This window comes from Babylonia areolata, chromosome 3, assembly GCF_041734735.1.
Source record: "Babylonia areolata isolate BAREFJ2019XMU chromosome 3, ASM4173473v1, whole genome shotgun sequence".
In the NCBI taxonomy this organism is placed as follows: Eukaryota; Metazoa; Mollusca; class Gastropoda; order Neogastropoda; family Buccinidae; genus Babylonia; species Babylonia areolata.
Window position 1 is genome coordinate 13,095,640 of NC_134878.1, and position 12,500 is coordinate 13,108,139.

At 43.3% G+C, this 12,500-nt stretch overlaps 1 protein-coding gene across 2 annotated transcripts in view; it reads left to right on the forward strand.

Moving 5' to 3' along the window:
- LOC143280456 (uncharacterized) overlaps nt 1-12,500 on the forward strand; it is a 36,086-nt gene that overhangs the window by 23,109 nt on the left and 477 nt on the right. For both annotated transcript variants that reach the window (XM_076585106.1, XM_076585107.1), the window contains exons 7-9: nt 6,117-6,478; nt 9,832-10,079; nt 11,234-12,500. The exon at nt 11,234-12,500 is cut by the window's right edge and continues 477 nt beyond it. In XM_076585106.1, the coding sequence (XP_076441221.1) occupies nt 6,117-6,478; nt 9,832-10,079; nt 11,234-11,791 (1,168 nt within the window). In that variant the 3' untranslated portion in view covers nt 11,792-12,500. The remainder of the gene's footprint in view (nt 1-6,116; nt 6,479-9,831; nt 10,080-11,233) is intronic.

The following is a 12,500-nucleotide window of genomic DNA, read 5'->3' on the forward strand; positions in this document are numbered from 1 at the left end:
AAATAATTGGAGAGGGGAAGACAATCAGTCAGTCTGTCCTAGTCCTGTCACTCTCCCTTTTCGCGCGCGTGAGTGAGGAAAAGTCGGGATGAGGGGGCAGGGGTGCTGGATGGGAGGGCGGACTACGTTTTCTGAAAAACAAAGATATACGTATTACGTATGAAGAAGAAGGAGAAGAAGAAGAAGAAGAAGAAGGAGAAATCGTTCGACCTACCGATTCCACTGTTTCATGTACAATCTTTCGTTAACACACCGCATCAGCCACTGTAAGTATGAGGTTCCCAAACCGCCTCATTTTTGCCTCAGGGCAAAAGGCAACAGGCCACAAAAATACATCTTATCTTAATGAGAATGCAAATCTGTTATGATCTGGAATGGAGAAAGGGTATCCTGGAACATTCACATCAAGAGAGGCCGCATCCAAGTGCAGACCCGATCCCCTTATCTGCTTAATTTGCAAGCAAATAATCATAGAAAGAAACAGCCTGAAAAGAGATATCAAAAACACTTTCAATTAGCAGTTAATTAGTGTAAGAAAAAGCAGTACGAGGATGATACATATATTTTGCTTTTGAAGGCGATTGGACTTAATCAAAAATGAAAACTTAACACACCGGAGAAATTATATCAGGATTTAAAAAAAAAGCAAACAAACAAAACCAAAGCAAACAAGTGAAGAAATGAAAAAAAACAACACCCCCCCCCCCCAACATCCCCCCCCACCCACCTAACTCTGCAACATGATTATGGCATAGTATACAAGAAGAAACATTTTGATTGACGTGTAATTGTCCTCACAGTATAATGGTAGAATGGAATCATGTGACAAATCCTCAGTTTTTGGTCTTCAAATCATTCATTAGACATGACATATTAATGTGGAAGGGACTTTTTTTTTTTTTAAAACCCAAGAAGAGACTCAAATTGTGGTTTTACAATTCTCTAAAAGCGAGTAGCATTGGTCATTCATCTGAAGTGATTATTAAATTAACTTGCCTCCAAAACTATCTCCAAAACATGTTTTGTCTGAGTAAAATGGACATTAATGTCTGTGGCAACGTCGCTTTAAAACCGGAATATTTAAAAACGATATTAGTAATATCATAAACCAGGACAAAAAATGCTGTGGAAAAAACAAATAAACAAACAGATACAACAGCAAAAAACAACAAAAAACCCCAAACAATTGCAAACAAACAACCAAAAACGACTAGATGCCCGACAGTCATGTTTTATGATCATAATAATTATGGTTGTTTAATGAGAAATCTTTGAACAGCTTCATTATACATTCGTTGTAAACGTTCGTTCGATGCAGGTTGAAATGAAACAGACTGAGAATGTAGCAGAGTGTGGCGGCAGAGAGAATATGTGTGTGGGCGTAATCATGTGTGTGTGTGTGTGTGTGTGTGTGTTCGCTTGTGTGGGCGTGGGTATAACTCTTTTTGTGTGTGAATGTGCATGTGGGAGGGGGTGTGGGCGGTACTTGTGCAAAAGGGGCGGGGTTTCCATGCAAGTGCCATCCACGTGTGCCCCAAAGCGCGTGTGTGTTTACCGATGGGGGTGACACGTGTCAAACAATTTTGTTTCAAAAAACGTCCATTAACTTCGTCAGACTCAACAAAACAGATCTGGCCGTATTTTGGTTCATCAAGGGGGCAAGAAACACCCTCCTTATGACACTGCCACATGGATATGACACATTCCGGTTTCAGTTTCTCACTGTTAGAGTTCATTTCTCGGCTCTAGTGCAGTTGAAATGGCGTCTTCGTTCAATTTTGATTAAATTTATCAGATGTTTTGTTGGGTTTTTTGTGTGTGGGAATTTAGTATTCTATTAGATTGAATTGCACGTTATTGTACAGTATTGTATAGCAGTGTATTGTGCAATATTCTATTGTGTTGTAAAGTGCTGTAGTACTTAACATTGCTTTGTATTGTAACGAATTACTATACTGCATTGTATTGCATTGCATTGCATTGCATTTCACGGCTGCGTTGTATTTCACTGCACTGTATTGTATTGTGTTGTACTGTTCTATGCTGCCAGTACTGAGCGATACTGTACTGTACCATACTGTACTGTACTGCATTGCATTGTTTGTATTCCCATTGTAATAATGTCAGCTGCCTTGTGGTACACATACATGCAGCGAAGTGTTATCGGTGAACGTCTATTTGTTGTGTTGCGTGCCTCCCCATTATTCGTTCCCCCCCCCCCCCCCCCGCGCCCCCCCCCCCCCCCCCCGCTACGGCGTAGTAAGTAATATCAGTATTCGTCCCATTGCGTGTTGTAGTCGGTGGTCGGCCTATGCGTCCCGTGCAGTATCGCATTGTATCACACACATGTAAGCACGCGGGCACGCAAGCACACACCCACTGGCACACACACACACACACACACACACACACACACACACAACGCGAGGACATAATCACTAGACACACCGTCTAAAATCACTTTGATGAACAGAAATTAAATTAATGACTAACACACACACATACACAAACGCACGCACGCACGCACGCACACACACACACACACACACGCACGCACGCACACACACAGGCACGCACACACACGCACGCACACACACACACACACACACACACACACACACACACACACACGCCACGACATCTCAAAACAGTACGATCAAGGAAAAGGACTTCTCCGAGGAACACAGTCTGTAATTATCACAGTAAAAAGTTAAAACAGCGAATATGGCAAAGGCTTTATAAAAAGAGATATGTTGATAACGATTAGCAAAATATGACATATTTTCAAATACTTTCGGTGATTTTATTCAAAACATACTCTCTAATCATCATATCATGATACTTAAGCTCAACAGCATTTACTATCACCCCCCATACCCTCACCCTCAGTGTCATGTCTCTACCTCACACCCACCCCAACCTTCCCCATACCTTGACTGAGAAAAGGCTCTTGAAATGAATGATCTAAAAGGCGGGGTGGGTGTTAATGAGGAAAAGTAAAAGAAATATAAGTGGGGGTGTGGTGCTCTCTGGAAAGAACTGATGAAGAAATGGTGAACATCCGCGCCAATGTCGAACATGCTTTGAGAATATCGAGCATACACATTGCCCAAGCAATCCTATATTTGAAGCAAGTCAACAGGTACAGAAACGGAAACGGAAATTCAGGGATCCAGAATGTAAAGAATATGTTTACCAAACGGGGTTTTGATTTTCTTTGTTTGATGAAACAGTTATTCAATAGATAATAATTGCTCATTTTGTATTTGACAATGGCGTGGCAGAGTTTGGTGTCTGATATTCTCTTTAGTCCGATGACTTTCGACCATAATGCCATATCTCTCACCCCTCACACTCTCCCCCGCACCTCCCCCCTACGCCCCGCCCCCGTAAACACACTCTTTTTCCCACCACCATGCATCGCATTTCTCCGCCTTTCTCTCTCTCTCCACACTTCCCTCTCTGTCCACTTCCCTCCTCCGCATCACTCACTCACTCACTCACTCACTCACTCTGTCTGTCTGTCTGCCTCTCTTCCACACTGATGAGAAGAAAGATGAAAACTCACACACCTGTTGACCAGGAAGACTATTTCCTTCCGCCCCCCGCCCCCCAAACCCCCCACACCCCCAACTCACCGGCTGACCCCCCGCGAGGTGTCCAGACTTAAACATGGGCCATCTGTACGCCAGATGGCTTTCCCCAAGGCTCTCTTCATCACATTACTTACCCGCGTACAGTTACCGAACGAGTTTCAAGCTGCACAGAAGTTGGAGTGGTCCCTGTTTTCTGTTTTACTCACCGTTAATGGCACTTCGGAACACGGGAGGATGAAACAGCTGTTCCTTGGGCGAATGCGTGCATGTGGGGTCTCCGCGGTGAATGTGGTCTTAGCTCATTAGGTTTGATGCGCGCGCACACACACGCAAAGCGTCAGGTTTGTAACGAACGTGCTCATGTTTTAGTCTTGTATACATACATTCTATCGTATTACCTCCAGCCAGGATAATTTTTAAGCGTCAGAAATTAAGAATATATCCTGTCACTGAGAAAAAGGAGAAAACTGTACAACTGTTTACAGGAAAAGAAAGTTGATTGGAATCATACCGATATTATGAGTTTGGTTCTGTAGGTTCTCTGGTTTCAGAAAACATTTATAATATTATATTCGTATTAACCTAAAAAAAAAATCCAGCTACAACAAAATAAGGATTTTCGCAGGGAATGTTTTTTTCCCCAAATAAAGCAAGAACACCCCCCCCCACAGCACACACAACAAAACACTAAAAAACAAAAACAAACCCAGAAGCCAGAGAAATAGTCTTGACATCTACATTCACTTTAGTAACGGGCATGTAAAGCTATATCATAACACATTCATCCAACGCTTTTTTTCTTTTGTTTTCCAGCGAGAGCAGACAATAAAACCACCCGCATATTCTTTGAACAAAAAGGGCCCGAACACGCGGGTTGTGTCCGTCAAAACTCGCCAGCAAAGACTTTCTGGATAAATCTGGAACTGACTGAGAAAGCTTTCTTCCAACCGCCTAGTATTGTTTGTTTTTGTTGTTTTTTCCCCAAATAAGACACATCGTGTTTTTGCATGGCGGTTGCTTAAAACGTTTGCATTCTTTTGCACGCGGTATTCTGTCCTTAAGTGCAAAAACTCCCGCAGCTGTTGCTGCTCAAATGCTGCAACTACTGCTTTAGCCAAATATCCTTTTCCGTGCGCAAAACAAATGAAATCGTTTTTGAGAGTAACTTTTCTACCCAAACCGTAATGTCGACTTCCTGTCTCCAGTGTTTCCTGCACCAGCGTACTAACTGCGGCGCTATGGGAAATAGGAAAGCATTATCGTGCAGATGGCATTCTGGTCAGGTCATTAAAGGGTAAAACATTGGCTACGATGAGACACAGGCTGTGGGGTTTTCTGTGCTCTTGATACGAAAAGGTCGTTAAGTGCGGGGGAGCATTGAGCTGGCTGGTTCTGACGAAGGCAGCAAATTTAGACTGTTTTAGTTGTTTTTAATTGTATTTCCTAACATATCTTATCGAGGTATGTGTGTACGTGCGTACGTTCGTGTGTGTGTGTGTGTGTGTGTGTGTGTGTGTGTGTGTGTGTGAGAGAGAGAGAGAGAGAGAGAGAGAGAGAACATGCAATGGACAGTCGGACAGTCTACAGTTGTGTGTTTTACTACCAGTGTTTATTCATTTCTTTCTTTCTTTCTTTCTTCCAGTCATCATACAGTGCAGTGATATGTATCACCTCACCATTAAACAGAAAAAAAACACCCAAATGCGAGCTAATGTCATCTCATTCAGATTTCTGAGACGCAGTGGTAAACGTCACGCCATGGGGTCAATGATTGATGTATTGTAGATAAGAAATATCAGTTGCCGATCTCTCTCTCTCTCTCTATCCCTCTCTCTCTGTGAGTGTGTTTATTACCTAAAACAGGAAAATTCGGACCACAAAGCTAAGTGCCATATATTCCACAAATGCGAATGTAATTTTTTTTCATGATGTATCGTGAAAAGGTACTTACATAGATTTTATTTCATATTGGTTTGGATGATACAAAGGCATCCATAGATTCTTTTTTTTTTTTTTGCCCATGTAATTTTGAACTAACATATTCCATTACTTTATGCTGTCTTTTGTATCTTGAATGAGTATGTGGAGTAGAAACGCAAAACAAACAAACAAAGAACAACACCAACAACAAAAAAACCAACAAAAACAACAACAAACACCAAACAACAAACAAACAAAAGTGAATTGAAAGGAAGGAGGGGGTGTCAAGTTGGACAACCTACCAAAATTCATTCCCTCAAAATGGAAGAGAATAGAAACTGGATGACTCTAAATGAAAAGAAAAAAAGGGTGGGGAGGGGGGGGGAGAGAAACTGAAATGAAGGAACAAGAAGAGGAACACGAAAATGAAAAGCAACAACAACCAACAAGCAAACATACAAAGAAATAACCAAAACAAAAAATCCCAACAAACAACCCCCAAAACCAAACCAAAACAAAAAAAATCAACAAAACAACAACAACAACAACAAAACAACAACAAACCCAATTAACCGCTCTAAAGCCCATTCCCTTCACCAGCTCTCAAACCCAGTCCGACGAAGCCAGCCTGTCGACCTCAACCTACCTCAGACGAGACTCGAACCCCACCGAAAACCCCAGCCACTCTCAACCGCCGACCACCACAGACGCCCTAGATCCCAATGCCCACCACCACCACCACCACCAGGAGGAGGGGGAGGGGGGCGTGGCGCGTGCCGTGCACGTGCGTCACGTGGTGGAGGAGGAGCCGCACGCGATCAGCACGGTGCTGGAGGGACTGAGCGTGCTGGAGCGGCAGGTGCGGCAGTACGTGCACATGGAGATCCTGCTGACGGACAAGTTCCGCGCCCAGGCCCGCGCCCGGCACCTGAGGAAGAAGAGCCACGGGTACTCACCCAGAGGTTAGTCAGTTCTAGGCACAGAAAGACACATGCAGATCAGTGATGCAAACATATATATCTCAGTGGTCCTAGAGCTGAGGCGGAGGGATAGGATGGGTTGGGACATTTAGAAATAGTATGCTAACGTCGCCTGAACATTATGTAGTCTTTCGCCGGAAGAGGCGATAAAATGTGTGCGGCATGAACTTGGTGCACGTTTTAAAGAACCCACGGCAACAAATGGGTTATCCCTGGCAAAGTTCGGGGGGTGGGGGGGGGGGGGGGGGAGCCCACTCACTTTGATAGGAAAACAAGATACATTTGCGGACAGAAAAAAGGGGAAAAGATACATATAGGTAAGTGCTGCACTTTGGCTACGCTCTCTCCCCGCGGAACGCAGCCCGAAAAGTCTGTCGTGACAAAAAGTACTATACTACACTACACTACACTGCAGTCAGTGGTTACACTACACGACACTACATTACACTCCACTATAGTCAGTGGCTTGGGGCGAGTTGGAAAAAGGGTCGGATTGGCCAGTGGGTGGAAGGGAGAAAATTTGTTTCTGGAGTTAAGAATGAAAGTTTATGTTTGTTTGCTTTTCACGAAAGAAACAAAACAGGAGTCCTTTGTCCATGAAGAATTAATCCACCACCACCATGAAAGTCCATCGTGAACGATAAAGACTTCAGTGAATACTTAGTTCAGAACGCAGACCAGAGGACTGGGGCACAAATGCGGCCGTACTGTGGGCAGGCAATAGCACATGATAGGTTTCGTCTTCTCTCTTTGCGGGATTGACGATTCTGGTTAAGGTTCTGAATGTATCATTTTCGAGATTAGTATACTCGATCCAAGATGGGAAATTGAGCTAAGATACAAATGCATGTTTGAAATGGCAAAAGTAATAATCCCCATATGCCTCCTTTCTTTCCTATACATATGCATGTTTAAGATGGCAAAAGTAATAATCCCCATATGCCTCCCTTCTTTCCTATATAAATGCATGTTTGAAATGGCAAAAGTAATAATCCCCATATGCCTCCTTTCTTTCCTATACATATGCATGTTTAAGATGGCAAAAGTAATAATTCTTCTATGCCTCCCTTCTTTCCTCCCGCAACTACACAACCCCCTATCCCCACCCCACCACCCGCCCCCAGAAAGATGCATGAATGCTTATAATTGACAAAAGCCTTGTTATTCTTGGATTTGATCAACATATGCAAAATGATACCACTTTTTGCTGTATATTATTGCTGGCAAAACGCTGTTTGTATCAGTACAAAATCAACATAATCATGTGGTCTCTTTTGGTTGTATTTCTTGGTAAACTAAAGTATAGTTACAAAACAGAAGAATATACAGCACGAACAAACTCACGATACGCGAATTTTCAGAATACGCAGTTCCTTTACAAGCCTATGTTCTTAGAATCATTGTGTTTCAACTGCCTAACGAAAAAATGTAGCAAAGATTTTTTCTGAACAGCTGATATAGACATTTATTACACAGCCCACATATTCAATGTATATGCTGAAAATGTGAGTTTTTGAAAAGGTGACATTATGTTTACCATTGCTATATAACGTAATATCCTTCAGGCCTGACCAATCGTAACCCCTATCGGAAACAGTGTTTTGTAACTCTAGTCCGAATGTCAGCACATGAGTCCCACTCAAACATGAATGTACTGATCATTTAATAGCTCTCTCCCTTTCTTCCTTTTCACACATCCATGTACAAGCATCCCCACCCCCATATGTTTCTCTCCCGTTATATAGAAAGATATCTTTATCGTAATGCTTGTTTTTGTTTGTGTGTTTGTTCTCAAAATAATCCAAATACTGCGCCTGAGAGTGTGATAGCTTACCATATCATACCTTAGAGTTGTATTTGTATTTCTTTTATCACAACAGATTTCTCTGAGTGAAATTCGGGCTGCTCTCCCCAGGGATAGCGCGTCGCTACACTACAGCGCCACCCATTTTTTTTGTATTTTTTCCTGCGTGCAGTTTGATTTGTTTTTCCTATCGAAGTGGATTTTTGTACAGAATTTTGCCAGGAACAAACCTTTTGTTGCCGTGGGTTCTTTTACATGCGCTAAGTGCATGCTGCACACGGGACCTCGGTTTATCGTCTCATCCGAATGACTAACGTCCAGACCACCACTCAAGGTCTAGTGGAGGGGGAGAAAATATCGGCGGCCGAGCCGTGATTCGAACCATCGCGCTCAGATTCTCTCGCTTCCTAGGCGGACGCGTTACCTCTAGGCCATCACTCCACTTAGATTTGAATAAAACAAGTTTAAAAGATACAATGCACAAACAACAACAACAAATAATAAAAACAAAACAAAAGAAAACAAAAAAACAAGAACAAAAACAAAAAAAATCCAAACCACAAACAAAACCGACCACACAACCCCCTACTGACACTAATCTGATTGTTTCCCAAACCGAGAACTTCCAATAATGGGAGAAAAAAGTAAAAAAACCAAAAAAAACAAAACAAAACAAAACAAAACCACAACAAAAACAACCGAAAGGCACCAGTGACTGAGAAAGCCCGCGCGTTTGTTTTGTCTCTTCAAAAAAAGTGTTGAGGGGAAGAAATGAAGAAATGCACTGGTGGCGGAATTGTCTCTGAGTTGATGCCTATCTGTTCTGTACTGTCTGCTGGCCCACTTAGCCTCCTGTCCGCCCGTACAGTCTGCATGTCTGTTTGTGAATTAGAACACGAGAGAGGCAGAGTGACAGCTGTTTGATGGTGAGTTTGAATGGGAGCAAGGGGGGACAGGGCGGGAGGGGAGTGGGGGGCGTGGGGGGCTGGTTGGGGGGGGGGGTGACAGCCGAGAACATGATGTCTGTCTGTTGCGGCTTGCAAGCATCAGGCTTACACACAGTTATACACTGATAATAGTCTAATGGATCCAAGTCGCTGACGCAATATTTCTACCGGCGTTTTGGACGGTTGTGGGAGATGTTGGAAGGTTGTGATGGTTTGATTAACCGCTGTTGTTAATGCTACCGTTGCTGCAGCAGCAGCCTACGGTTATTGTTGTTGTTGTTACTACTGTTATTGCTGCTATACAACATCACCTGTTACAATAACAACAGTGACAACGGCGACAATAATGATGATGCCCAATACATTTGTCAGCGTCCAAATTTTACAACTGCTGCTACTACTACCACCACTTTTACAACGAAAACAACTGCTACTACTGTTGCTGCTACTGCTGCCACTACTAATAGGTAGATGATAAATAAATACACAACTATATGTAGATAATAAATAGATAAAAAAAAGATACACAAATAGATGTATGATAATCAGATAAATACATAAATAAATCTGTCTTTTCTTTCAAGGTCTAGAGGAAGCTCGCAGAGCACTGGACAGACTGGAGTCCGGAACCTTCCAAATGACAAACAGCCCAGTCTCTTCCAACAACACCCTCAACGGCTCCCGCAATGGTCTAGGAGGAGGGGGAGGAGGAGGAGGAGGAGGGGACAGCCGGCTGTACCTCATAAAACTGAGGGCCTCCTTGGACGTGATGTGTGAGGAGTACAGTGACTGCGTGCACTACATGACCCGCGTCTCCAACTCCCTCGTCAAGGTTCGGTTGAATTGCCATTTTGTTTCTATTCGTTGTTATTTTTGCTTGATTTTATTTTATTTTATTTATTTTTTATTTTTTTTTTTTTGGTGTGTTATGATTTAAGGTGGTGTTTTTTTTGTGTGTGGAGAGAACGTCTGTGTGTGTGTGTCTGTGTCTTTCGTGTGCCTTCCAGCTTGTCTCTGTCACTGTGTATGTCTCCCCTCTACCCCCCGACCCTCCACCGTCCGCTCCCTCCCAGTCTTTCTCTGTAGGCCTTCCGACAGTCGATACCTGTAGGGTTACATGTAGGAACAGAATAACACCGCAACAAAAATGTGAATGCAATCTTTCATTTCGAAGACCAATTTTGAAGCTTCCGTGAATGAGTGAAGTCTTCGTGTTTTTTTTTGTATTTGTATTTGTTTTGTTGTTTTTTGTCATCTCCACAACCCAAGGCCTATGGTCAGGACTCTCTGTGTGTTTGATATTTAAGGTCATAAACATACATTTTCTAACTGTAATGGTTACTGAACCCTCTACTCCATTCCCACTCCCTTTCTCGAATTACCTGCATGAACATGCTGGTCCCCAAACGCTTCGCGCCGTAGAGTATAGGTTATAACACTTCAGCTTAATCACTGCCATTTAGTTCGTCAGCAAGAGAAATCCAACAATGATACGCTGTTTTTCGATTTAATATTGTTAGGTATGTTTGTTCCTTATCCAAGAATCTCTCTTCCTCCCTGTCTCTGTCTCTCTGTCTCTCTCTCTATCTATCTCTCTCTTTCTTTCTTTCTCACGAGAGCCTTGGCTGTCCACAAAATGTCAATAATTTCACTCATATCAAATAGTTGTATTTTAAGTTATGTGCCCTCTGCTGATGTGCTTGGCGTTCAGTTTAACAAAAAATCCTCATATACAGTGACTGTATGTGCGTATAATGATTTTGTGAAGAGGAATGTGAATGTGAAGGTGTATACCAAGGAAAGAGACAGGGATGGATACGAGTTGAGTGCAGAGTTGATATTGGTATTTACCGTCCATATCTAACAGTTGTATTTCGTTGTCGAATTTTATCAGCGATGTGTTGTGTTTGCATCTGTTACGCGGATAGGGGCTGTTGGCCTGTCATTAAATCATTCTGTGTTCCGTGTTCTCTTTCTCACGTGCAGATCCCAGACGTAGACGACTTCCTGGCATACATTGACAACGAGAACCCCAACCACCATCACCATAAACACCACCACCATCACCGCAGCGAGAACAAACAGAACAACAAGAACGACAAGGACCGCAAGAACCGCCAGGCCTCAGACAGGGGCGACAAATCCGGCCCAGCTTCCGGCGGCGGCGTCTTCTCCTTCTTCACGCGCAAGAAACCGGACCCGAAACCCACACACGCCTCTGGCCCCAAAAACCACCACTCCCAGCTCCCCGCCATCACGGCGACCTCCTCTCCCTCGGAGCAGGTCCAGGGAGAGGACTCGCTCCTCCTGCAGCTGAAGCAGCTGGTGGCCAACTACGAGATGGTGAAGCAGAAGCTCACCCGGCTGGAGGATCGCTTCCGCAGGGAGTACGACCACAAGCGGCGAGCCTTTGACGCCTCGGTGCGGGACAAGGACGAGGAGATCCGAAACCTGCAGCTAAGGCTCAAGGAGACGGAGGCGGAGAAGGACAAGTTCCGAGGGTTGTATGACAAGATGAAGGTGGCGTTCGCCAAGCGGCGATGAAAAACGCGACGATGAGGAGGGGGTGTCTGTAGGAGGATGTTGTTGATTGAGAAGGGCAGTTTAAAAGAAAATTATTTATTTAGTTATTTATTATAATGATAGATAGAGTGCTAGAATGTAGCTAGCGGCAAGCAGCTGTTTTTCGTTCGCAGAGATATGCGCGCACACAGCTACACAGCGCTCACTCACACACGTGCATTGTCATCATCATCACCAACCACTATCATTACACCACATCACATTCACGCACACACTCACACTTACACACACGCAGACACGCATACACACAGACATACCACAACCAACATTATCACAACCACATATAACACCCCGGCCACATCTGGTGTCGCTGGAAGCTGTTGTTTTTTGCTTTTGTTTTTCATAATTATCATCATATCCATTAAGAATATATTTATCAAATATAGAGTTACACAAAAATATCTACATCGACTGCGACAGTTCATTTAGCCCTATTGGAAGGGTATGTAGATGATGTCGATATTGTTTTGATTTAAAAAAAAAATCTAAACACAGCGTCGTTTTTGGGTTTTGTTTATTTGGTTGTTGTGTTTTCTGTTGTTGTTGTTGCCATTTGAAGGTTGTTGACAAAAGAAGGGTTCGAATGGGAGGAAGCGATATTATATTTAAAGCGATACTGTAATAGCTGAATGCATGCAAAATCAGTTAGTTATCATGAATGTGAACGTTG